General features: G+C 39.8%; 2 protein-coding genes across 3 annotated transcripts in view; one reads left to right on the top strand and one right to left on the bottom strand.

Moving 5' to 3' along the window:
• Nucleotides 1-631: 631 nt before the first annotated feature.
• adcyap1r1b (adenylate cyclase activating polypeptide 1b (pituitary) receptor type I) lies at nucleotides 632-20,227 on the top strand. 2 transcript variants are annotated; one of them, XM_017434300.3, is made up of 14 exons: nucleotides 632-944; nucleotides 9,598-9,724; nucleotides 11,777-11,873; nucleotides 13,711-13,824; nucleotides 14,383-14,483; nucleotides 14,573-14,670; nucleotides 14,755-14,887; nucleotides 14,965-15,118; nucleotides 15,212-15,272; nucleotides 15,349-15,418; nucleotides 16,015-16,106; nucleotides 16,207-16,336; nucleotides 16,746-16,787; nucleotides 17,483-20,227. In XM_017434300.3, exons 2-14 carry the CDS (start codon nucleotides 9,674-9,676, stop codon nucleotides 17,828-17,830), a joined length of 1,491 nt encoding a protein of 496 aa, XP_017289789.1. In that variant the 5' UTR covers nucleotides 632-944; nucleotides 9,598-9,673; the 3' UTR covers nucleotides 17,831-20,227. The 2 variants fall into 2 exon arrangements, with proteins under 2 accessions (XP_017289789.1, XP_017289791.1); XM_017434302.3 differs by having other exon boundaries at nucleotides 17,496-17,813.
• A 222-nt stretch (nucleotides 20,228-20,449) lies between these two features.
• The window catches only part of LOC108246657 (pituitary adenylate cyclase-activating polypeptide type I receptor), a 29,713-nt gene continuing 23,194 nt past the window's right edge, over nucleotides 20,450-26,968 (bottom strand). Inside the window, exons 10-13 of the mRNA XM_017434303.3 lie at nucleotides 26,328-26,419; nucleotides 26,102-26,231; nucleotides 25,975-26,016; nucleotides 20,450-25,562 (exon numbers count right to left, since the gene is read on the bottom strand). Of these exons, the coding sequence (XP_017289792.1) occupies nucleotides 25,362-25,562; nucleotides 25,975-26,016; nucleotides 26,102-26,231; nucleotides 26,328-26,419 (465 nt within the window). The 3' untranslated portion in view covers nucleotides 20,450-25,361. The remainder of the gene's footprint in view (nucleotides 25,563-25,974; nucleotides 26,017-26,101; nucleotides 26,232-26,327; nucleotides 26,420-26,968) is intronic.

The following is a 26,968-nucleotide window of genomic DNA, read 5'->3' on the forward strand; positions in this document are numbered from 1 at the left end:
ATAATTCCATTTGAGTGTGTTCGAGAAAACCTCTTTGTGATCCTTTAAAGTCACAAAGTGTTTGGAAGAAAGAAAGAGGAGAGTTTAGTTGGGCAGATGTTCACTGCAACAATAAACTGAACTGATTTGGATATACTCTATCCTTTATGGAGTCATGCAAAAATATCAACACAGAATCCATTTTTGCTTGGATCCAATTTTAGAGTTTTCATATGTTGGGTAACCCAACATATGAAAACTCTAAAACAAAGACTGTTTGTCTTTGTTAGATAGTCAAGTTATCCTTAAAAATAAAACTGGTCTTTGTCCATGGTCCTGATCTCCTTTGTTCGAGCCTTTATGATGACCCCAGGACCACACTCACACACACACACACACACACACACACACACACACACACACACACACACACACACACACACACACACACACACACACATCATTGTGTGTGTTGAATCTGGTAAACTGGATTATTTAACACGCACCGTTTATGTCTCCCATTCATCACACAGGATTGGATTTGTGTTTCCTTTGCGCATGTGTGTGTGTGTGTGTGTGTGTGTGTGTGTGTGTGGATGAGAGAGACAGTGAGTGTGAGGAGAGAAAGAGAGAGAGAGAGAGGAGGGTGTTTAGTTGAAATGCGCAGCGCATTCCTGCTTGCAGGGCGACGCGCTCAGCCGTCCGCAGGACAGGGTCGTCGCTCCAAATCCTTTCCGCGCAACAAAGAGGAGATTTTATGGCTTTTTAAAAATCTGTGCAGCAAAAGCAAAACAGTCCCATCATTACTCAATCTGCATACCAAACCAGGCTCCATTTCTGCTGGAAGTTGTGTCTCCTGGATCCTCCGAGGAATCCGCGCATCCTCAGACCGCTGAGGGTGGATCTGTCTCCGGCGCGCACGAGTCGCAGCGCGGGACTTTCAGAGGGGGCAAGAGGATACAATGGTAAGGCTTGGCTGGAAAAAAGAAGCATGATCTCAAACTGAGCAGAGCAGTTCTGCACGGAGGCATGTCAGGGTGGGGTGCACGGAGGATCCTGCGGCATGTGTCCGTGAGGAGCTCTCTGCCCATCAGAGGCTGCTCACTGTGCACTGAGAAGCTCTGAGCAGAATATTAGAGGAAGTAATTCTGTGGGAATGGAAGAGGTGATGGTCACAGCAGCATTCTTCTATACTGACTTGTAGCTGAGACACGATTGAAGAGAATCAGTTCCAGGCAACTAGAAATGGTCTCAACACCAGCTGCATGTAAGTCATCCAAGCATGCATGTTTTACAGGTCTGCATGCAGGAATCAGTCAGTCTAATTGAATCATTTGCACAGTTTTCTTAGGCTTTATGGAATCCAGACCTTTTGTAAAGCTGTGTGACCTTGCATGACATCCTGCTGTCACTGAATCACAATTCTGCAACAAAGAGCTGGGGTGTTGTGTAAAATGGCAATATAAACAGGATGCAATGATCCAAAAATCTCACAAACCTATATTTTATTCAAAATAGAACATAATTAACAAATTAAATGCTGAAACTAAGAAACTGCATCATTTTCTTTAAATACGTGAAGTAAATTTGAATTTGATGGCAGCAACTCATCTCTTGAAAGATGTTCCAGATGTTTCCCTCTGTGAAGCATCTCCTCCTTCTACTCCCATCAGTCTGTGAACATCTGGACCTGAGGAGTGCAGCTGCTGAATGTTGTCCCATTCTGTCTGTAGAGGCTGTTCAACAGTCCTGGATGGGAGCAGATGTTGTTCTAAAACCTGGAGATCCTTTTCAGAGGCACTAATGCACCCCCATACCATCAGAGAGGCAGGCTTTGATAACAGGCTGGATGGTTTGGACCCGTCTGACCTCAGAACAGTTCTCCTCTTTGTCTCAGTCTATTTGAAATGAACTTTGGTCCAGAGAAGACGACAGAGTTTCTGGATGGTAGAGGAGACACATCTGTTCACATCTGGCTTCTTCTTTGCCTGATAGAGCTTTAAGCAGCATTTGTGGACGGCACGGTTAACTGGGTTTACAGACAATGAGAAGTGGAAGTGTTCCTGAGCAGAACAGAACCAGATCACCAACATCCAGCCTTGACCTTTGACCTTAGAGGTTTCTCCGCACTTCTCCAAACATTTGATATGTTTACTATGTTCCATTGTGAACAAAATATAAGTTTATGAGATTTGCAAATCATTGCATTCTTCATATTATTTATATTTTACCTAACATTCCAGCTTTTTGAGAACTGGGGTTTGTAGTTTTACCTCATTTTTCTTGTAGATAATTTGGTATTTAATATAAAATCCCATACTGTTATCCTCATGAGATCCGTTCTTCTGTCCCAGAGTGCTTCCTGTCAGGGCTTAATGTTTATGACTTGGAAGGGAAATAAAACTGTGGGTGTATTTCAGTATGTTTGCTATAGCTTGCATCTGTCAAATTTGGTTGATGAGATAAAAATAAAGAAACAAGGCTAAGCAATTTGTTTACATTTCTGAGTCTCAGCTGCAGCCTCGTTCCTAAAGAGTGATGAATGATCTGCACATCCTGTCTGCATCCTCGTTGAAGGCCAAACAGGTGCTATATGTACCGCTTTGTCAAAAACAAACAAACAGCAGACAGTCGCAGTGGAAGCTGGGTTTCAGATAGGCTTAGCCTGTCAGGAATGTTTAACTAAAAACTTGTTTATCCCAAAAGAAAACAGTGTGTTTGCACTTCTTTTTGTTTAAATTTACAGTTCACATCTGGCTCATCACATTAGTGAAACCACAGAATCCTCTTTGTATTCAAGCCGCAAGAGCGTCCAGCACACATCATTAGGATGTTGATGTTAAAACCGTGAGAAAACCTTTGGAGAACAAGAGCACAGCTGTGAATGAAAAAAGGTTTTCTTCCTTTCAGAGACGCTGACGTTTAAAGAATCCAATTAGGCTGGTGTTGGCTGGCCTGAGCAGCAGAGAGAGACTCAAAGTAAAGGAGGAGGAGAGGACATCAGCCTCAACACGGCGTCCTTGTTACACGTCCAGCATCTTGTTTGAGCAGAGAGTCTCCTTGTCATATCAAGACGATCTAATTCAGGATGCTGATGCAAAAGGCTGCAAGACACATATTTTAAAAATCGTGTTACCGCTTTCATTTTGTCTTGAAATGTGTCGGAATTTTCCCTCAAGAGCCTTTTTATTCTCTACACTCAAAGACGATGGCTTGATTGATTTTGTTGCTGGACAATTAAAGACCAAACGAAGATATTCTAGATGTTTTCTCCTTCATTGCTGACGCACGCCTACAGATTTATTTAATTAAAAAGAAAATAAATGAAGTCTGTGTTAAGAACTTGCATTGAAAATTTGGACCTAGTTGGAGGAAAAGAAGCTTGGCAAAGCTAAAACAGCAGGAACTCAGAGAAATCCAAATATTATACTTAAAAATTTAAAATTTCAGTTCCTGGGAAGTGAAATTTGTTTTGGTCATTCTTATGAGGGAGTCTGCAGCTTCACTGTTACAGTAGGAACTACTTTCTAATCAGATTCTGACAATCTAATCTCTCTAGCAAGAAGAAAATGCATTCAGTTGAATCTTTCTTTTCTTTGTGGTGTTGCTGGTTCTCTGAGTTGTAATTCAGTTTAATTGAATTCAGTTCATTTCTATTGCACCAAGTCACAACATAAGTCATCTCAGGTCACTGAACAAAAACCTTCACATACATTATATCAGCCAATCAGTAAAAGTTATCTAAGGAAGCAGCAGATTGTGTTGAATCTTCATTTTGTCTCAGTCTCCCATCCTGAGCAGCAAACTGGTGACAGTGGGAAGGAAAAACTCCCTTTTAACAGGAAGAAACGTCCAGCAGAACTAGAACCAGGCTCAGGACGAGCTGCCATCTGCTTCGACCGGCTGGTGTTAGGACAGGAAAGAGACGTAGACAAACACTGAATGGCTGGTCCAGGTGGAGTTTCTATAGAAAGAAAGACAAAGAAGAACACATGTTAATGATATAAATAATTACAAATACAAACATGGAGGGTAGAGTGAGTAAAGACAGCAGCAGAGAGAGGACATGTGGACATTTTGTTCTCCAGCAGTCTGAGCCTATAGCAGCAGGACTGAAGGATAAGACAGGAAACCCAAACCAACCCTAACTATAGGATTAATAAAAAAAAAAGTCTTAAAACGAGACATGGTGTCAGCCTCACGGACAGAAACTGTAAGTTCGAGCCTGAGAACTGAAAGCTCTGCCTTCAGTTCTACTTTTAGAACCTCAAGGAACCACAAGTAAACCTGCAGTCTGAGAGCAAAGAGCTCTGTTAGGAAAATATGTAACAATAAGAGCTTTAATAGAAGATGGAGCTCGGTTGTTGAGAGCTTTGGATGTTAGAAGCAACATGCAAAGCACTTTTAGCACAGAATATAGTTAGTTTGAAAATTTCTGTGTTCTTTATTGGTCCAAGTTTGTGTCTTTTAATTTAAATGTAAAAGTTAGATTCATAATATACTCTGCAGAACTTGCTGTAGGATTTCTGCTCCACTCAGAACTAACAGAAAATAGGTTGTTAGAAGCTGCACGAAACAAAACTTTCACAACAATATTGTCATTGTTAAAATAATACATGTGTCCATTTGATTGAGTGTTAAATTAACACAATAAGAGTGTTAATCTTTCAACAAAAGTCTGTTAAAAGTATGAAACAGAGGTCTAGCACAGCAAGTCTGCATGAGTTAACGTACCAAGGTGAGGACAAGTCAACAATAGTCGGGGTTACAACAACAATTAGCTGATCAAAACTAAGAATTCAGACATAAAGTGTTAAAAAATAACACTTTGACAGTGTGAAATTAACACCCAGAAAAGTGGACATACATAGACAGTCGAGTATTACTTTAACACTGATGGTTTAGATGGATTACTCCCTCCTGGTTGAGGTTGAACCTTTGCCTCGGGGGAGTTTACATATCGTGTTCATGAGCAGAAACTGGACCAACGGATCAGGACCTTGCCTGCTGTGATGAGGTTCTTGCTTTGGTGAAGAAGGATCTGAAGTGAAGGGCAAAGCTCTTGATTTAGTGGACCATCTACCTTCCAACCCTCACGTACTGGAAGGAGATATAGATCCTGGGCTCGGCTCCACTCCGAGCTTCGTCATCCTCAGGGAGCCGCTGCTCCTCCCCATCAAAAGGATTGGTGGTGAGATTTTCACTGACACGTCCAACTGGGAGGACACCTCGGGGCAGACCCAGAATTCTCTGGAGGGAATATATACCCTCTATGGTCTGGGGAATGCCTTGAGATCCTCCAGGAGGAGCTGGAGAGTGTTGCTGGGGGGAGGGAGATCCGGGTTTTCCTCCCAGACCTGCTGCCTCTGTGACCCGACCACTAATAAGATGAGGAAAATCGATGATTGCATGGATTGGTTGTTTGTTTAGGCCTTGCATTAAGTTTTGGTAGCTCCGAATTCTTGCAGAAGTATTTTGAGCTTCTTTTATTCATTTAACACTGACAGGGCAAGCTGAGTGGTCCCACACTGATTTCTCTGCTGCTGTATTCCATTTTTTACTCTTTTTAATTTAGTTTTTTTTTAACAATCAGTCATTTTCTTTGCTCAGCAGAAGCCAACCATCTCGTTCAAAGCAGGTCCCAATAATGGATCCTCTGCTGTTCTATGTGGTTGAACAATTAGACCTTCACTAATCAAGATAGGATTTAAAAAACAATCAGCAGAGTCAGAAAACTTTCATGTTTGTTGCAATATAATGTTTCAAAGAATGGTTGAGCAATTAGAACCAGAACCAAAACTCAGACTGGTGGTAAAAACAGAGAGTACTTCTAAATTCAATGTGTGTCCATGTTTAGATCTTTATAACAAACGCTATAAAACAAGACAGAGTGGAATGTTTTTACATCTGGTCTTAAACCTGAACACTTTAATTCACATGTCCGTAAATCTGCCACCTCTGTGATTTTACAGCAGCTCATATAAAACCTTGCACCCTGAGCTTATAGCTTAGATGCTTAGATGACTTTTTTTATTTAGAAAATAACACAAAACAGCATATGGAATTCCTGCAATTGTTATTAAATTATTGTTATTTCCTTATATAAGATCAGCTTCTTATCGTCTTTGACCATTTTTCCAACCCCACCTCTTGTACTAAGACTGATGGAGATATTTACCATTTCTAACCCTGCATAGAAGAAGTGGGGTAAGAGAATGGATGAATTAAACTTAGTTTAACTTTATTTACAGTTAGCATCACAAACAGACAACTAAAAAACCCTTTCTGGACATTTTGCATGAAGTAATCACTTTAGAAGCAACAACCTTAAAGTGAAATCTGATTTTTAGTTTTGGTTCAGTTTGTCTAAAGAATTATTCTTGTTTTTCAGGCTTTTAACAGTTTTTGTGAAACAAGTTAAACAACAGAATAAATTTCTAACCGTCGCACATCAGCTGTTTCGATGCATTTACCATAATCCTTGTAAAACACGATCATCACAAACAGACATGACGTGCCATCTCATGCTCACCAGTTTTCAGAGCCAGCTTATTATGGGATAGATGAGGAGCCAGCATAAAGAAATACTCTGTATTAGGTCATAAAGCACCAAAACTATGACTTTAAGTGTACGTAAACACTAAGTAAAACACAAAAAATTACATTTCAATGTGTATGTTAAAACATTTGGCACTCAATTTTACTGCAGAGGTTTTAATTGTAGAAAATTATTACCAATAAAATCATACTAAAACCATAAAAACAAGTTTGAAAATAAAACATATACCAAAGCAAAACAAATGAAAAAAAGAGAGTTAAAGTAAATGAAGCCACCATGAATTAAATTTATATTTACTCAACAAACTATTTAATTTCCGCTCAGCTGTGGAGCTGGTTTCACGTCTCTCGGGATGCTGCGTTGTTGTTGTTTAATTTTTTATTTTTTTTCATCTGCTACTTTATTTTTCGCTTCAAAGTCTCTTCATCTCAGACTAATAATGGCAACATGCCCAAAGGACTTGTGGGAAAAATGGAACTTAATGGGAGCGAGAAATCAGGACAGTTTTTTTTTTTTAATTCTCTCTGTCCCTTTCTCTGTAAAGTATCCCTCCCTGTCCCTGATATAATGAAAGACTACGTCATGATGTGAATTAAATCATCTCATAATTCTTTGGGCTAAATATAGAGCCGGAGACTTGATCGACTTGCAGTAATGTTCAGAGGGAAAGAGAAAGTTCGGAGCTGGATTAACACATTAGACGATGAAGCCTGAGAAGCAGAGGCTGCTCTTTAAATGACAGAAGAAGAAGAATTTGCTGTAAAGGGAGATAAACTGGTGCAGACACCTGCAGGACCAAAGTGCTGTTTTTGTATCCTTCTCCCTCTATCTCTTGCCGTCTTTTCTGTCTAACAATGTACCTCATCTTGGAGGACTCAAAGAGTTTCTTTTGGCAGTGCTGCAGCGCTACACATAATTGATCAATCCTCCTTTTCCTGCTTATTCCTGAGAGAAATAAGTCTTCTACTGAGGGGATTCATCTTAGCTAACAGAAACACCCACTCACAGTCTGAACTTTTATTTTTCTCCTTTTGTTTGGTCCAGCTGGACTCAAGGGTTCTCCACAAACCCAACCAGTGTGATAAACACATGTATGTTTAATTTGGAGGGTGAATGTGCCTCCATGTTGTTTTAATCAGGGACTTTTTTAAAATGAGCATCAAACGTTACAAACACTGAACATGAAAACCACTGAGACTCATTAAGGCAGCGATTACAGCTCAGGGAGGACGGTCGTGAGCAGCTGCTGAGATGACAGTCACGGCCAAAAAACACACCCAGACATCCAGAGTTTTCGTCTTAAACCTGCATTATGTTGTGTTTTTTTGGTCGTAAACTGCTCTGGTTTACACAGCTGTTTCTGACATGAAGTTGATGCCACCTTGAGTCCCTGAACTTGATTTATTCAGACCAAATTTAATGGTAATAAAACATATTTTCTTCCTCTAATTAAAACAACAATGCAAGAAAACAAGAAAGCAAAATATAATGAAATGAAAGCTGGATGGACACTTTAAGTTTCAGATACCAGGACTGCAGTGTTTGCTGCAGCTCTGTAACATGCTGGTTTAGTCTTCAGTTTTTATAAAAGACAAAATAACTAAAGAAACTTAAAGTCCTGCTGATGGACACAAACTTGGCTGCATGCATGAAAAATCTGCCACATCCACACTAATGGAGCAGGTGATCCAAGATCTTATTGTTCATAAAACAAAGGACTGGAAAATGATTATATGCAGTTGTAAATAACCTGGCAGGTAAAACAAACATGCATACAAAAAACTAGTTATTTAGTCAGTTATGTTAAGGAATTACTTTCTAAATCTGTTATTCAACAGCAAACAAGTACTTAAAACCAAGATACCATCAGTAGTGATTTAATTTCAGTCAAAAATTATAATTATTTCATAAACACGCACTGTAAGCCCTAAGCAGCAACAGTGAGACGTGAAGAGGCCGGAGAAGGTGTGAGGCGGTAATGAGCCCGTGTTCATGACGCTCCGGGCCAGCAGGGATGTGTGAACAAAGCCAAGTAGCAGGTTTGGACACTCGGGCCTCGTCCTGCAGGGAGAACTTGGCAGCTCGGCGATCCTACTCCACCAGAAAGCGTTGTCAGGGGCAACAGCTGAGAGAGCCGCTGCGTTTTTGGACCTGAAGTGGACCACGTGGACCCGGAACCTCCTCCTGCTCCTTCTTCTGCTCGGCTGGAAATAGACTCTCTTAGGGTTTCATTTGACCTTTACTGAAAATTTTAAAATGCATAAAAGACCTGTGAAATCTCACGAGGGCAAACGGACAAACAAACAAACTCAACAGAACAGGAAACAATATTTCTTCAGAGCTGCAAAGACCATGATGGCTGCTGATGGTTTTCCATAGAAGTGTTGTCTTAATGAGCGCCATGAAGTAAACCACTCAAACATAAATGATTTCCTTCCACAAAGGAGGCAAAGAGAAAATAAAATAAAAACTTATCATTAAACTGGATGTTCAGGATGCTGTTTGTCTCCTTTGAGCACAAACATAATCAACACATTTCTGACTCATCCAGTCTGCAGAAGCTTTAGATTACCGATTAAACATACAAACATCAAGAAAAAAACAAAGCAAGAAAGTTTTTTTCCCCACTCAGTTTCAGTCCAGTACCTGACCATTTATAAATAAAAGGCATTTTGTTGTGCACAAAAATCGGACAAATTTTATATTAAATCTATGCACTTTTTCTTGTCATTTCTTTTGTTGCATCAACAACAGAAAGAATAAAAACAAGTCAAAGATGACACACTTCAACTAATACGGCTGCACTGATAGTTGTCCGGCACAACGACTGAAGAAATAACTTTAAAAAAGCAAAAAATCAGTAAAGAAAAACTTTAGGAAACCTTGGAAATAAATGCATGTTTGTGATTTGATTTGTGTTGTTTTCGTTGCTGGAATCAGACCCAGAGTTTGACTTTATTAAACTTTCTGATTGAATAGGAAGAGTTTCTGCAGAGTGATGTTTGTGTATGACCAGAGGAGATGTAATAAAGTCCACCTGTGTCTCATTGTGTCCTCAGATCCTGAGGTGAGCCGGCGTCCTGCTGTGTTTGTCTGCAGGAGCTCTGTGTTGACAGGAAACAACTGAAGTTCAAAATGTCTGCTGTTACAATCAGCCTGCTGACCCTCCTCATCCTTCTGCCCTCGGTCAGTTATCGCTCCTGACACTTTTTCTGCTTTTCTTTTTAATCAAATGTGAAAATAAGGTGACACCTAATGCACGTTTAGTTAAAGTAAATGGGGGGGGGGTGAAGCCAGTCTTCTGCCTGAGTCCGTCATCTGTCCAGATAAGATTTCAATAAACCAACAGACTTTACAACAGGTGGAGACTTCATCTGAATAAATTCAACAAACAGGGATTGATTTTCACTCTTACTGAGTTAAAGTAACCATATGGAGTGTCTGCATCAATAATTCATTGATCAGCATGTGGCAGGAACAATGAATAAGGATCGTTCCTCATCATTTATTTATTGTTTATGCAGCAATATCCCTGCCTGTTAATTGTTTTAGACGTTAAAACTTCCTTCCTGCACCTCAGTTACGGACACCATCAAGGAATGTCGACAGCAATTAAATGTGAGCTGTCGCCGTGGCACAAATCAGCACATTTTCCTCTGTTTGTATTGTCAGAAAGAAGAGGAAAAAGGTTGATACTTTGACTGGAAGTTGCCTCATTAAGGTTTTAATTGCTGTCACTTTCAAAGCACAGCGGGCTCAACGTTCTGCTTTATTAAAAATCTTGATTTCATTTAAACACAAAGCCATCTGATAAAACTCATTAATGTCAGACAGCATATGTGCCTTGAGATTGAATAAATATTGTAGCAAAACGTCACAAAAATATCTGTCTTTCTGCAGTAACATACAGAACCTGGCACGCAGGCACAATTAGGCAGAAGCTTTTTAGTTTTGATAGTACATAAATATATCCTTTTAATATCTAGGTACAAGTCTCCTTTAGAATAAATCTGTCTTTTTCAGTAGAAACCTGGCCAAGAATGCTAACCAGTTCTGATCATTTCCTTTTGAAAATTAGCTTAGGAAACAAGGGCAGAACATTTAAAAGTTCTTCGGGGGAAACATTAATTATGTTTTTTCTCCAAAGTACCTAAAGTTTGTTTTGAAAGTGTCCGTTTACAGTTTCCCTCTCAGAAAAATACACAGTTTTAATGTCAAGATGCACTGAGTTCAAGTTCTTCACATAAAAAACAAACCCATCTCAGCTCGTATGCCACTGGGCTGCGACTGCTGGCATCGTTATTCGCCAAGGAGTCTCCGAAATGTCTCAAAGCGTTCCTAAGTTTGAATCGCAGGGACCTCACCCTCATGTCACAAATTTTAAATACCTTAAATAACGCAAAACAAATCTTTGCTCAAAATAGTCACAGTGTCGTTTGGAAACCATCCCAGACCTGTCTCAGTTTAGTTTTCTGTGAGTCAGAAAGTACGAGAAATGTGAGACAACTTTGGGAAGGGTTTGCAACCTTTATGAAACTAAATTACAACTGATTTGAGACATAAAAGAGAAGCTGGCATTCTGAGAATAAATGAGAATAAACTGCAAACACATAAGCAGCATTCAGTTCATGAAGCAACAGCTGCAGCCCAGACGCTAAAACGCAACACCGAAGCTTCAGTGTCTCTGCTGCAAAGCCTGTTCAGTGAATGTTCGACTGTTTAGCAGCAGTGCTTTTTTATTATTATGAAACAAATTTATGTGAATGCCCTTGAGCAATCACTGTTGAGTTCATCGGATAGATGAGGTCCCCTGTGGCGCCCTGTAAAAGCTGTAATCTCACGTTTTCCCAATTGAAGCTAGCAGTGAGACACGGGATTTTTCTGAGATGTTAGTCCCGACCCGCCTTCTTCATTCCCAGAGGGGCCGTAACCCCATCCCCGGCGTCGTGTCTCTGAGTTGGTCCTGGGATTGTGATCTCTGGTCCTGGTTGTGTTGCAGCTGCAGACCTATCTTTGTGCGTCTTTAAAAAACAGGAGTGGTCCGGTGTGAAAAGTGCAAACCTGAAAGCCTTTGTTTCCCCCAGAATACTGCTCCTCCTTTGGATCGGTTAGCTTCAGAGGGTTGCAGTGATTTATTTAATTGGTTGAGGGTTTAAAGGGATCCCTGAGTCCCTTCTGCATTGTTCTTCTTGCTCTTCCTCTCTTTAACTTGTGTCTTTTGTCTTCCCTGGTTTTCAGAGTTCGAGGCAACAGGTTCCCAACAACTGTGTGATGAAGAGGGAGCAGGAGAAATGCCTGGAGATGATGGCCTCGGAGGAGTCCAACTCTGAGTTTGGTAAGCTTTTGTTTTGTGAACCTGTGTTGTTTTCGCCTATAATTCCTCCGCTTCGTGCTTAAACCACTTACAGTTTTAACAGGATGCTTATTAAAATAAAAAAAAACCACAGACGTTAATAACCAGAACATCTTCAGGGTTGTCATGTTAATGAGGAGCAGATAAGTCAACAAGCTGTGGTTAACTCCTTCCTGCGTGCCTACGCGCCTACGCAAAGAGTTTCGAGGTTTGCTTCTGTTTCTATCGGATTTCCTGCAGAAACTCTGAATTCAGCAAAGAAAATTAAACTTGCATCTCCATATTGAGGGATAGCTGGAAGACGTCTCGTGGTGATGAGAAGTGTAAAAATGAAAGCTGATCAGTGAGTGACGGGCGTCTGTCACAGAATAAGTGATGGATGAAGGGATGATCGCACTAACAAACTTTCAGGGCTAAAAATAATCACCTGGGTTTGTCTCCTATCTCCTCATTTGGTCACATTTCTGTTTTCACTCTAAGTAAGTGAGTTGAATGTGTACTGCGCATAACAAACATTTGTTTTTTACCTGCACAGGTCCCACTTTTTTCTCCTGTTGCATTGATTTAATTAAAAAGAATGATATCTTGGTACAAAACCTTTTCGTAAAATATAATTTATTTTCATCTTCAGCTGATCTGAGAGCTCTGCAGACAGCAAATAATTTGCATTTGTGGAGAAAAAAATTAATTTGGATTAAAGTCACAACGACAGAAAGTGAAAAAACTGATATTTATGCAAAACAAATTTACATCTTGATGGAATGTTTCTGCTTCTAAAATTGTATTAATGTTTAAATAAACTTGTCAAGTCAAATTTACAGGTTTTGCTGGTAGATAAATTTGCTTTATTGAAAATTTTTTGGGTAAAGAACTTGTCTGATGTTTGCTTTGCTAAAGACAACATTTTAGAGATGAAAACGGCCTCTCATGAAGACATTTAATCTGCATCCAACCTGTGATTGAGGACTAGTTCATCCTCAAAAAGGTCAACACACTTTAAAAATATCACATATATGTTTTACTCCTCTGCTAATTGTCTTTTCTTGGGGGAAAATCAATCATTTGACTATTTCTTTTAAAAATCTGCATATTATTTTAATCGCTAAAGTTTATAATGCCTATAAAAAGCAAAAAACAGGTTTTGTGGTTGAAGCTGATTGTTGCAGAAGCTGCTGGTGTTGACCAATCAGGTGGAAACAGGTGAGCTAAACAGAAAAAAGGTCAAAGTAAGTAGAAATTACTTGTGGATGCAAAACACAAACAAACAAAAAACTGATCTAAAGAAAGAAAAATCACAGTTCTCCTTTCAAATCTCTTATAAAAATGCTGCCGTTTCTACTAATAATCTGAGTTATTGAGTCTAGCTTAAAATAATAAGATCCAGCAACAAAAATCATTCAATTAAATTAATATAATTTTCCATTTTCTTTCATTTCTGGTTGGAAAAGATGCTTTTAGATAATCTTTCATTTTGTGTTTAAAATCGTCACTGTCAGATAAAAAACTCCATTTATCTTAACTTATCTCCATTTTTCACCTTTTTATGAAACATCTACTGGTAATCTTTCCCATCCGGCTTTGGTTTTATTTTATGGTTATGGGAAGGGTTTTAAAAAGAGCTTGTGACCAAAAGAGTTCCTTTTTAAAGAAATAAATAAGATAAAATTTCTGTTTTTGGAGATAAAAGGTTTCTGCAGTGACAATATGGGATTTTGTGGAACAGATATTTGCACCACGAAGATGGTGAAACGCTGCATATGTTGCAGTCAGCGGACCCTTTCAAAATAAAACCGTTTTGGTGTTTGTGTCGTTTTCGCAGACTGCCCGTGGTTTTGGGACAATCTGACGTGCTGGCAGCCGGCCAGGATCGGTGAAGTGATCAGGGTCATCTGTCCTGAAGTCTTCTTTCAGTTTACAAGCGAGGAAGACTTTGGTCAGTGTCTGGAGACTCCTCGTTCATCTTCATCATTAACTTGTCTTTAAGTTGCTCTGTTGTCTAAAGATCAACTAGGACAGAGACTACACTTCTAAATGTTTAGACTTCTGTAGCCTGTTGAGAAAGTGAGTATGATTATTATAAATGTCGGAAAGTTGGATATTTTATTTTTCTATAAGACCAGCCCAAATCCCCGACCCTCCCCCACTGTAATTCAGTCGCTATGAAACGTTTGTACCGATATCCTGTTTGATTTTATGCTGCTGTGCATTATGGGTAAACGTCCCGCTTTGATCTTAACAGAAGTCTATTCAAATGAAGCTTTACAATTTTAAGAAAAAGAAGCTTTCTCCTACAACCTTTCCAAACAAGCCATAAAGCCTTTATCTAACTGTCCTGTCATGACCTTTCACCTTTAAGTTTGTAGAGTCTTTTTTTTTTCTAATCATTGCACAGCAAACTAAATAATAAAGACTGGATGCAGCTAACTGAGGTTGTTGCAGGAATCAAACCTTTAACTGGATCAGTTATTTTAAAAGTTTTCTGTGTCCACAGTGCCGGGGGAGGTGAGCCGTAACTGCACCGAGTTCGGCTGGTCAGACACCTTTCCTCACTACGTCGATGCCTGCCTCGACGAAGGAAACAGCAGCCACCCGGTGCGTTTAGCTCCACCGCAACGTTCAGGTTCTGAAGTTGATTCTGGAGCTGCTCCACTCAGTTCATCATGTTTGTGTTTCCCTCTCAGGACATGTATTATGTGTCGGTGAAGGCTCTGTACACGGTGGGCTACAGCACCTCCCTGGTGTCCCTCACCATCGCCATGGTCATCCTCTGCAGGTTCAGGTGAGATGTTCACACATAAACCTCTTTTGAGACTTCTTGAAATAAAAACATAAAATCAACCAACGTGATTTGGTTTCCCGACAGGAAGCTCCACTGCACCAGGAACTTCATCCACATGAACCTCTTTGTGTCGTTCATCTTGAGAGCCATCTCCGTCTTCATCAAAGATGGCGTCCTGTATGCCGAAGAGGACAGCGACCACTGCTTCATACACACCGTGAGTCACACACTTTGTTCTCCCGTTAATGGTGCTTCAGGCCGAGCACGCTCACTGCTGTCCCGTGTTTCCTGAAGCTGGAGTGCCGAGCGGTCATGATCTTCTTCCATTACTGCGTCCTCTCCAACTACTTCTGGCTCTTCATCGAGGGCCTTTACCTCTTCACTCTGCTGGTGGAGACCTTCTTCCCCGAGAAGAGATACTTCTACTGGTACATCATCATCGGCTGGGGTGAGAGCGCGTCACACACACACATACACTGAATGAGCAGCTGAAACCCACAATGTGTAATTTATTTCTTATTGTGTGTGTGTGTTACAACAGGAACACCGACAGTGTGTGTGACCATCTGGGCGGTGCTGAGGCTGCGGTTTGATGATTACGGGTTGGTTCTTAATAAATGATGAAGAGTTTCGTGTTGAGGTTTGTCTGCTTGTGTTGAGAACTTTGTCTTTTCTCAGGTGTTGGGATATGAACGACAATGCTGCCATCTGGTGGGTCATAAAGGGACCGGTTCTGGCCTCCATTATGGTAGGAAAACTGGAACCGGAGTAGAAATAACAGTTCTATTGACAGGGTTGATGTCCTACAATTTATTTAATGATCCTAAGGCCCAGATGGAGGTTTGTGCTCTGAGTTCCTCAACATACAGTGATGACATCAATAGTTATATTTATTTTGTTGGTCCTTTTCACAATCATTCAATGTAAAAAATGTAGTTTGGTCTGACTTAGGCATTTCAAGAAGCAAATAATTTTGTTTAAACTGCCACACCTCCCACAGCTTTAACTCTGCAGGCCCAATTTTTACATCAAAATGTAGAAAATATTGTGTTTTTTCTCACAATGTTAGTCTTTAAGACAAAAGATTTATAATTTTTGACCTAAAAGCTTTCAAATGATGTGAAAATGGCTGGCTGTTTGACCGACTCCAATAGAGAAATGAGTGGGATCGTCACAGAAAACTGAAAAGTTGCCTCCAAATGTGAGCGTAAATGCAAAACTGTGTCATCAGGAATCAATAACTTTTCTCATCTCCGCTGTTTTTTTAAACTTATATAAGTTCTGTTTTTTTACCAACCCCTTCCAAGAATATAGTTTGTTTAAATTTGATCTTTACATCTGCAGATCAACTTTGTGCTCTTCATCGGAATCATCGTCATCCTGGTCCAGAAGCTGCAGTCCCCAGACATCGGCGGTAATGAATCCAGTATTTACCTGTAAGTGTTTCTTATTTCGCTATCTTCACACTCGTACAAACACTCAGAATCTTTTTGGTCGGAGACTGAATGACTGGTGTGTCGGCGTGTTGTTCTGCAGGAGGCTGGCCCGCTCCACGCTGCTGCTGATCCCGCTCTTTGGGATCCATTACACCGTCTTCGCCTTTTCTCCAGAGAACGTCAGCAAGCGGGAGCGTCTGGTGTTTGAGCTCGGCCTCGGATCCTTCCAGGTGACCAGAACGTGAACCTGGCAGAGGCAAAAAAATATGTTTATTCTGCGTCTGCATCTGTTATTTTCCCAAGATGTTCTGAATTCATTAATCAAACTAAAGATTTTGATTCAAATCAGATTAGATTTGATCACATTTCATTACAAAAACACTTGGAGCTTGTTTGGGCACATTTTAGAAAATCAGATTTCTTTTAAGTTCGTGTACATGTGCCGTTTCACCTTCCCGTTCATGAAAGGCGGCTGATAATGTAATGACATCTGTGTCTGTATTTGTTTGTCTGGAAGAATCTCTGACTGCAGCTAGCTTAGCCAACACATAACACCTCAGTCAGTTTTATAAATATTGAGCTAAATTTGGTGTGGTAGTAGCTGAGAGTCTAATGCTGGGTTCCTCGGTGTCCCTGCAGGGCTTCGTGGTGGCCGTCCTCTACTGCTTCCTGAACGGAGAGGTAAATCTCAACCCGAACAACCAACACATTTTTCTATCCTTTACTTTCTCGCAGATAAACTGAAACATTAGTTTATTTTGAACTGTACCTTAATTTCATTTAAATTGTTTTGTGCTGTTGTGTAAAAATGTAAAGGTTTAGCAGAAATCAGTCCTAAGCAGCCACAGCAGAAAGGCGGTAAGGCGGAGGTGTTACAGCGATGTAAACGTGTTGTTAGTCAGATGTAGGGACTAAGGTCCTGTTCAGACCTGGCACTAATACGAGTCCCGGTTTGTGAAATAAAATCTGACTCGGCTGTTGGCTAATTTTAAATGGCGTGACGGACATCTGTCGAAATATAGAAACAAGGTTTTGGGTTTTAAAAGGTTTACTGAAGCTTTCATTTTGTCAGAATAATTTATCCTCAGGCAGCTTTTCTGTTCGCTGTAATCCTGGTTTGGATTGTTGTTGGAGTTTATTTGTTGTCCAAATCTGTAAGGTTCTTCAGAGCTCTTAGAAATGTTTTAATGTCTCAAAAATGACATGGATCAGGTGACTGTAGAAGTGATGTGGTCCTGTTAGCTGCTCAGCTGTTTATTTGCATGTAGATGTCTGAGATGGGTCAGGGAACGTGTTGGTGCCGGGTCTGAACGGGGCCTGAGGGACAGCGAGATGGTCTCCTTCCAGCAAGGTCCATTAATAATGACCTTGTGAAGTATATCCCTCAAGGTGCAATCGGAGATCAAGAGGAAATGGCGCAGTTGGACGGTGAACAGGTACTTTGCTGTGGACCTGAAGCACCGGCATCCTTCTCTGGCGAGCAGTGGGGTGAACGGGGGGACGCAGCTGTCCATCCTCAGCAAGAGCAGCTCCCAGATCCGGATGTCCAGCCTGCAGGCCGAGACCCCGGCCACCTGAGCGACTCGACTGGACCTGACACCTTCGACCCCGTCCCACCCATCCCGATGACCAGCCTCAACAACTCCTTCCTCAACTCGTACCCCGATGAAACCGTGATGGAAACACAACTGAGCTCCAGCGACCCAAAGCAGCCTCTCGTCTGAACCCTGAACGTGCCAAATGTTGATCCAGGAGCAGCTGAAAGCTTCTGCTGATAAACAGACTCCGCCAAGTGCAGAAGTATCACCATCTGCTTGTATATATTGGTGTAAAAAAGTCGTCCGGTGCTACAGAACCTGCTGTGCAACACAAAGGGACCAGAGAGTCTTCACACCAACCATTCCAGTCCGTCTAAAAGGATTTCAGACTCTAAACTTTCATGCATTCCTCTTTAAAGCAGCTGCTTCATGATTTACCAGGATGTAAATATGTCACCTCCTCCTCGTTAAGCAGTTATGTGACACCGTCTGTGGCTTTGGAGAAGCTGAAAGCTCACTTTGGGCTACATCGTTAACACATAGACACGCTTGTGTTGCATTGTGGGAAATGTAGTACCCGTCATTTTCAGCGTTTGCCTCAAAGTCCACTCTGAAGGTCAGGAAAAACCGCCTCTCCTGCTTCGGTTTCTGATCCTTTTAAGGCAAATTTACAGCAATTTTAAGACTCTAATCTGGGTTTCTGAAGGGGCCATGATTTTAGTAACATCGTAAATCACGAAACATTGTGATTGTGAATGAAATATTACTAATATTTAATGTTTAAGCTGTGAACGACACAAAAAACTGGAAAGTTAAATCTAACCAGACAGAGGAAAAAGACAGTATTTATTAAAAAGGAATATTTTGTACATTCATGTAAAAAAGCAAAAACAAATAGTTAAATAAGAGACAGGGACAGGGTTAGATGCTGACTGAAAGGTGTCTGAGGTTTTCTGAATACAACCACACTCCTTTTTCTAACCTCAGCTCTGCAGAGGAAGAGTCTGTAGTTTTAAACAGCCGATAGTACAGAAAATGTCAACAAATTCAACTTATGAAGGGAAAAACCATGAGTTCATCTAACCGCATGAAGTCGCATTAACTGTAAATGTGCGTTACTTGTGAGAATTCAGTGTTTTAACTGGATGTTGAGTTTATTTTGGTGTAATCCTGATCCTCCTGTCTGTTTGGATCTTGAATGAAGGTACCGACCACCAGAAACCTCACTTTTTACAGAAAAATATGGAGCAAAATTAGTCTTAATAACAACTATTTGGGCACAAGTTTGGGTAAAATGTAAATGTGTTTTGTAATCAACACTCAGATCAATCTGATCATGTGTAAAACAACTTTGCATTAAAAAAAAAGAACAAATATTGCAGACTTTTACCGTCAGCCTCACAAAAGTGACAGTTTCCACCCTCAGAAAGGGTCCTCCGTGCACAAACTGGTAAATCTGAGAGCGAGACAAGCTGGTTTGTGCACAAATATAACCCAGTTTATCTCCAGCTGTGCTCGTATTTAAATATTTGTTCACACAGGAACCTTTTCAAGCGTGAAAGCTGTCCTATCTGTGAGACTGAGATGAAAATCTGTTTGTAAAAATCAGTTTTTAGTGTTTGTGAAGTGGCTTTATATGCACTCAGATTTTTGGGTTTTGTCTATATTATATAAAATACAATTACAATGACCAAAACATGCACAGATTAGGGTTTGTCTAGAGAAATTTCTTTCCAGATAAAATTGGGATTTATGTCAGAAAAAGCAACATTTAAAACCCTTCTCCGCAGAATCTTTTAGCAGCTTCTTTATGGTGTTTTTGATGCTTTAAAACATGTGGTTTTTTAATGATCTCCCTCCAAAGACGAGTTATTAACTCCTTCCTCAGTTTTTTGTATTTTTTATTTTGCAGCCGAACCCAAACGCTCGACTCCGCTCCGTGTCTCCAGAAGTGCCTTCAAGCACAAAAATTATTATTTTCACTTCTGTTGATGAATTAAAAGATTGTCTTTTTCTTTGAAAACGAAACTACAAAGTCAAGAAAAAAAAGGGGTTATTAAAGTGTTTTTCTGAATAAACCTGGAGGCCTTCGAAGAGTCGAACATACGACCAGTTCAGTGTTTTTTTTAGGAAAGAAACGCTTCGATGTTTTAATGCACAGCACTCCATATTTACACGCTATTAAACACGCTGTAGCTCTTTTCTTTTACAAACATAAAGCAACTTTCTGTGCAGTTTTTTGTCTTATTTCTGTAAAGATCAAGAAACTAAAGCCATGAGACTCTAAAACAAGACAGGCCTGAATGATTAAACGTTACAAATATTTAGTGAATTATTTCCTAAATTCACCTTTCTGATGACAGAGAGTGATTGAGTTTCACCTGTTTGCAGTTTTTCAGACTTTAAATGTGTAAAAATGTAATTTGGAGCCAAAATGTCTAAAAAAAAAAAATAGACTCAAACTGCTGGATTGAAGATTTTTTAAACTCCTGTTTTTCACAAAAGAAGAAAAACAATAATCATATAACATATTAAACACATGTAATCATATTTTGAGAGATTTAACTTTGTACATTTGTAATCCTTTGGTCCTAATTGTATTTCCTTATATTTTACATCTATAAAAACTCAAATTGACTAAATATTTATTTTCTTTAAAATATGTGGTCATCTTTCAATTTTTTACAGCCCTGTCTTTCTAAAATTATACACAAAAAGGAACAAAAATATCAATCAAGCACTTTTCTTGGAGGCTTTTGGTAATTATTATGAGGCTAAATACAGATTTTAGGAGGAATTTGTGACTTGAATTAAATGTTTTGAGTGTTTTTTTTTTTTTTTAAATAAAGAGCCGATTATCAGAGGTGGCTTTAAGTAACACTTTCAAACATTTATCAGTGATATTGTTTGTGAATCTATCTCTGAGTGTTTAAGGATCAGATATTTAAATTATCTGATTTTGGAAAAAAGAGATTTAAGGTTTTCTTTCTCTCCTTTAGCAACAAAAACACTAAACACTACTTTAAAAAAAAGCAGATTGGGGTCACATCTTATAAATTATCTTCCTGTTTTCTTTTGAAAAGTCCGCACAAATTTATCAAACCATTTTTCCTTCAACTATGGAAGCTGCTATAAATAATTTGATGTGATTTCCTGGAGAACAAGCTGGAATCCAGCTCGCTGCCTTGTTTTCTTGAAGTTCTGAAATATTATCTGAAGAAACCAACTTCCTTCAGCTCAAAAGAAGCTGATTAAGGTCAGAATTAATTACTTTTATGACTACTGTTTGTCATATTTTATACCAATTAAGGCAAAAATGTGCTATTTTTTTTTAACTCTGGCAATGATTTTAACCCCCCCCCCTCCCCTATGGATTATATTAGTAACAGGTGTAAAAATCTGTGATGGTTGTTCCTCATTTTCAGCTTGAACCAATATCTGAAGAAGTATTTGTGATTTTGAAATCATTTTCTAGTTATTACAAGAAAAATGTAACTTTTCTAGCTCCGTATCTAAAGAAATCAAGCTTCGTCAAGTCAAAATAACACGTTAACTCCTCTCCCGGCTTCCATATTTTTTTGTTTTTAGCAAAATGAAAATGTTTTGATAAGAGGTTGTTTCAGAATCATTGCTTTCTGTTTGTTTTTACCATTTCACAAAAACGTCCCGACCTTTTTGGGTATCGTTAACGTTTAAAGAAAACACCAGATGAATCAAACTGAAAAGAGTTCGAACCATGCAAAACCACCGCGTGAAGGGCTGACCAGAAACTGTCCCACTCTGCTGTAGAGCTGCAGTAATAGCAGCGCAGCCGTCAGAGGGCTCTGATTGATTCAAGGAAAGGGCTGAATAATCGTGCACCTCCTGCGCTCCGGTTCTGGACAGTCTCATGGAGACCACCTCTTATCATTTGTTTTGGTTGACGAATACAGAAGCTGGAGCCTTATCTCGCCAGTACTTTGTTGATGTCAGACAAAGGTGTTGCTGTAATTATGAAGAGAAATATTATTTGAAGTAGTTAGTTAAAAGTGTTTGAAAGTAGCCAAACCTTTGTGACTAAATCAAGTGCAGTTTAAAGGTGTGAAACAAGCTGCAAATGCTGTAAATGTTCTGTGAATAGCTGCTTTTTGATTATTCTCATGTTTTTATGATTTCATTAAAGCTTGATGGTGTTCGCTGTAAAGTAAACTCTAACAGGCCGATGCATGACTTGTTTTAATCTCATTTGACCAGAATCACTTTTTTGGGGAATACGACTTGTTTTTTTGTCTTAAAGCTGCTGTAACGAGTGCGTAAGGCATACAGTTTTGTTTTTAACTGTGAATAGTTTGGTAAATTGTGGCTCTCGTCCTGTAAAACACTTTTCCTTTGAATGTTACAGACATGAGGGAAAGTAAACGGTGCCATAAAAGCTGCTGGACGCTTTAGTTTTTACTGCAGAGCATGATCAGATTTCTGTTTCCTCCTTTTTTGATGGTATTATTGAACTACTTCAATGTGTTTCTTGCCTGTTTGAATCAGTTCAAAGCGAAGAAATGGGGCTCTAAAGTTTGATGGCTGAATGTATCACAAGCTTTTACTCACTGCATTGTTCTGGTTTTTATTTTGTGTGTGAACATAAGTTTTTTTTGTAAGGTATAAAAAAATAAATGTTTAACTTGTTGGTTCATTTCTGGTTTGTTTTATTCAACTCTTCAGCCTCTCGGTGGTGAGCAGATCCATTTGGTGCTAAAACATACGCATCGCTGTAAAAATAAAATACATTTCTAAAACAGATGTGCAAAATGTCCACCAGAACGTGCGGCTTGATCTGAAAGAGTGCTGAGACTTTTGCAAAAAAAAAAAAAACTAAAGCCCAAAAACAAACTGCAAGAAGAAAAGAAATAATGGCGATCGATGGGATTTTGTTGAACATTAGAGATAAACCAAGTCCTGTTTGGAGCTCTGCAGCTCAGACTTCACAGCAGAAACATCATCCAGAAATTAAACAGCTCACAGAAAGTCAAGCCTGAACCGACATTTTGAAACCTTTAACAGTTTTTACACAATCACAGTTTATAAGTTTTACAGATTTTTCCACAGTGTTCAGTTGATGAAGACGTTACACTAGTTTCTGAAATTTTAATTATCTTACAAACTCTTCTTACCCTAACAACAAATACAAATTATGCATCTAAGTGTAGATATTTTTGTCTCCTTTCACTCAGTTTGTCTCTCGCAGCTGTTGGGGCTTACAGGTTTCCTCTTCACCACATCATAAGGTGCTCGACACAATATGCACATGAAGTGTCGTATGTATGTTTTTTTAATTGGAGGAATCTGTGAAACTTGTTGGTTTTGATATTTTCATGGGATATTGGCATTTATCAAACATCCAAACCTCCTCTAATGCAGCCATCAGCCAGCAAACACCAAACCTGAAACGTGGACAGGTGTGGTTAAATAAATCCTTTAAGAGAAACGGTCACATCAAACTTTTAAGACTTGACGAAGTCCAGACGAAATAAAAAAAGTAAAGCTTGTACCTCACTGGGCTGCGGCTGCTGGAGACCAGTTGAGACCCAGGGTCTTTTCATGTGTTCAAGAAATTTGCAAACCCAGTAGTCATGGGTGACTGAAAGTGAGGGAAATGTTGGACAACTCTGGGAGGATTGGGAACCAAATTGTGACTGATTGGAGACTAATGGTGGCACCTCGACCAGCTGACCAACTGCTTCCATGACGGAGTCTCCAGAACGTCTCGTGACATTAATGGGGGTTCTCAGTTTCCTCCTGTGAGTCACAGAGGCGTGTTGTCCCGTCACTTCAGTTTTGAAAAACTGTGCAACAGATTTTCTCTCAAAACGCCTCTAGAGCTGTATTTTGACTCCTGCACAGGAGATCTCCTCTGATAGAAACCATCTGAGTCCAGGTCTAACATGAGGAAGGCTGCTAAAGTGAGTACAAAACAAGCCGAGGTAGGTATAATTTGGGCGAAGATGGACAATAGAATTATGTTCATGACCATGAATGCAGTTTTGCAAGCTGTGCACAAAAAAGCCATAATTTTTTTTAAAAAAAGAAGATAATTTAAAAGTTGCTCTAAGTATCTAATATGTGAATTTTTTTCTCAGTTTCTGACTCTAACAAGTCGCTGCCCAGTGAGATAAAGGCTTTAAAACAAATTAATCAAACATAAAGTCTTTGCAGCAGTTTTAAATGCTTTGTTGTTTCCACAAAAGTGCGATTATTTGATCTTTTCTGGAGCAGAACACAAGACAGAAGCACATCTGTTAGGCAAAAGCATCTGATGGCGTCACAAGCAGGGTTTACTTCCACAGATCTGAGTACAGTCAGTCATGGAAAAGGCACTGCAGTGATCAGGAACTGTGGACCACTTTTCTCACATATATGTACATGATGTGCACGTACAGTGCAGTCTGCTGTACATGTGTGCAAAATACACAAAGAGTCCAAACACATACAAAAAAAGCATCAATACACATTTTTAAACAATAAAATCGACTTCTTCATTCTTTTAAATTATAATTCTTGATCAAGATTAACCTAATATTTCTTATTTGTAATGCTCTAAATAATAATTATAATAAAAATATCACATTTATTTTACAGAAATGTTGGGTGTAAACACCAGCTTAGATCAAGATTCTTTAGCAGATTTAACGTGGTGGCTTTGAACAAACTGCGACACGATAAAAACTCTAACTACATTCACGCAAACTCATCAGAACAATCATCTGACTAATAAAAAAGCTTTTACAGTCTAGTGCTCCAGATGTGCGCTAATGCACTGTGCAACACGTTGCAGGCAGAGCCGCAGACGGCATCATGGGAAAATCCTCTAAAAACAGAAACAATCAGTTCAAGAAACGAAACGTCAGAGGGAATAACGTCAGTCAAAGCGAGAAAAACGTCAACAAATTACTGGATTAAAGGTACAGAAAGTAATCACAGAAAGCAGCAAGAGTTTGTTGTTTTCTCTCAAATACTGTAGCTGAATCCTTCCACGCTGCTGATGGATTTTACCAGCAAATATCATTTAGATTATTAATCAAGTTGGTTTTGAGGTATCCTGGCTCATCTTCCAAGCATTTTAGACTTTAAATCTTTCCCAGTTCTGCTCCAGAGTGGACTATCCTCTGGTCGAGCAGCTTCACGCCTCATCAGGACTGTTTTTACAACTTGTTGGCACAAACTGACCTGAAGGTTCGGACCTGCTGCTCTCTCATTGGTCTTTAGGTGGTTGGTGAGCAGAATCATTCACCTCAGCTGTGACCGATCAGTTTGAGCCAACTTTCTTGAATAATAAAAGAAACAATCATCTTGCAGCTCATATTCCCGCTCCTCCTGACAGCTTTCTGGTTTCTGAGCAGCTCAGTAAGTCAGAAAGTGAAACAAAACGACCACAAAACGAAGCAGGCTAAATGTTTCTTATCTGCAGCAGAGGGGTGATAAAGGTTGTGTGGTAGAAGTGCTTTTTCAAAAACTGATTTAGTGATTAGAAGATGTGGAGGAGTTGGCCCAAAGCAAAACCACAAACAACGAGCTGTCCAGCCCTGTAATCTCTGCCATCGTGGAGGAAAGTTCGATGTTGTTCACCAGATTTAAAGGTCTCATATTAGCTCAGCAAGAAAAATAAACTGCACAAAGTTATGAAGTACCTTCAACATTGAGGCTTTGTGGTTTATTCTGTAAAATTCACACTTTTTTCCCCCTTTCAAACCGTGGACACGTTGTTGGACGTGAGGGCCTGTCCCTGTCCCTCAGAGCTCAGCTTCTCTTTGGGGCTGGATTTGTCCAGGACGGATATCTGAGTGATGGTGCTGCTTTCGTTGAACAGCGTACGCCGTCGTTTGCTATAGCTCAGGTAACTCTGAGTCTGCCACTTCCAAAAGCGCTTCTTCAACTCAGCCTGCACCTGAAACCACACACACACACAAGCCAAAGGGAAATTAAACGAGCATTTCTTCAAGGAAAGCATATCTCCCTCTGCCTTGCATAGACAAGTTTTAAATCCAAAAGGCTCAGCAAGATTGAAAAATAAAAAAATAATTTTAAAGGCTACCTTTAAATGAATAACAAAAATATATCTGAAACACTGAAGCTGATCCTGCAGGAGTCTGTTTGCCTGTGATGCAGATCGATCCACTAGATGTCGCTGCATCCTTCAGTTAACTCCAAACTGACCCATCCTGAATCCTGAGACGCCAACATCTTTACGTTTACGTAATAAGTTGCAGTTTGATTAAAAAAACAGTTCAGAGTATAGAAAACAAGGACCATCCTGTGGCTGATTAATAAAAAAAAGTTAATAAAAGTTAATTCCTTACCTCTCCGTTCAAGAAACAGTACAGCAGGGCCACAACGAATCCCTTCAAAAGACAGAAACACGATATGTAGTGACAGGAATTACATCTTTTTCTTCTTTATTTTTACAAACACTTGTTCTTGTTGTACCTGGAAGGACCCCAGACCGAGCTCGATGACGATTCGAGCCTCCTGTCCCGTAGTTTCTGGCAGGAAGGCGAACACCATGTAGTGCATCCCAAACAGGGGGATGAGCAGCAGAGTGGATTTGGCCAGTCTCCTATACACACACACACACACACACACACACACACGATAAATACCCACTCATCCTCCATGTGTGAGCACATTGACAGAGCTGGATTTGTTGTCTTACTTGAAGTGGCTCGTATCGTTGCCACCGACTCCCGGAGACCTCAGCTTCTGCACCAGAATACGAATCACATTGATGAAGATGATGAAGTTTACCTACACACACACACACAAAACAAACAAAAAAACATCAGTTTCATGGACATTTCTAGCCCTGCTGAAAATCCTGCAGTTAATTTAACAGTCAGCGACACTGGATCACGTTGTAAACATTAAAACCTGCCAATGATGCAAACTGGTGTTGAGTCACAGCTTCTGTCAAAGCTAATAAAAACACAAAAATACCTTTGTAATAAACTGCAACTGCTGTGGAAGGAATATATGAGCTAAAACACTGAGGAGGAAATCATTCTAACATGGAAGCAAATCACACCCCTGATCATCTCAGAAAAACATTAAAAAGTAGCGCTCCTTGTAGGAATGAATTTCACCTGGGTCCTTCAGCGCCAGAGTTTTAATTAAAGATGTCTTACAATCTGTTAGCGCTTGGAATATGTGTTGGGGATGACTCTCAGCTACGACCACACCTATTTCTAGCCAAAAATCTGTAAAACTGACTGGCTTATAGCCATTTATGCGATTGCTAATGTTGATAAGCTGTGGCGGACATCTTCAGTCAAACACACAGAGGAAAATACCCGGCTG

Source organism: Kryptolebias marmoratus, linkage group LG18, assembly GCF_001649575.2.
Source record: "Kryptolebias marmoratus isolate JLee-2015 linkage group LG18, ASM164957v2, whole genome shotgun sequence".
Lineage (NCBI taxonomy): Eukaryota > Metazoa > Chordata > Actinopteri > Cyprinodontiformes > Rivulidae > Kryptolebias > Kryptolebias marmoratus.

What these genes read in the sequence shown, in the direction of transcription:
- adcyap1r1b (XM_017434300.3), top strand. Translation starts at nt 9,674, where the DNA reads ATGTCTGCTGTTACAATCAGCCTGCTGACCCTCCTCATCCTTCTGCCC. An exon ending in CTGCGGTTTGATGATTACGG is followed by an intron (nt 15,273 to 15,348) that starts GTTGGTTCTTAA and finishes GTCTTTTCTCAG; the next exon opens with GTGTTGGGATATGAACGACA. An exon ending in CGGTTCTGGCCTCCATTATG is followed by an intron (nt 15,419 to 16,014) that starts GTAGGAAAACTG and finishes TTACATCTGCAG; the next exon opens with ATCAACTTTGTGCTCTTCAT.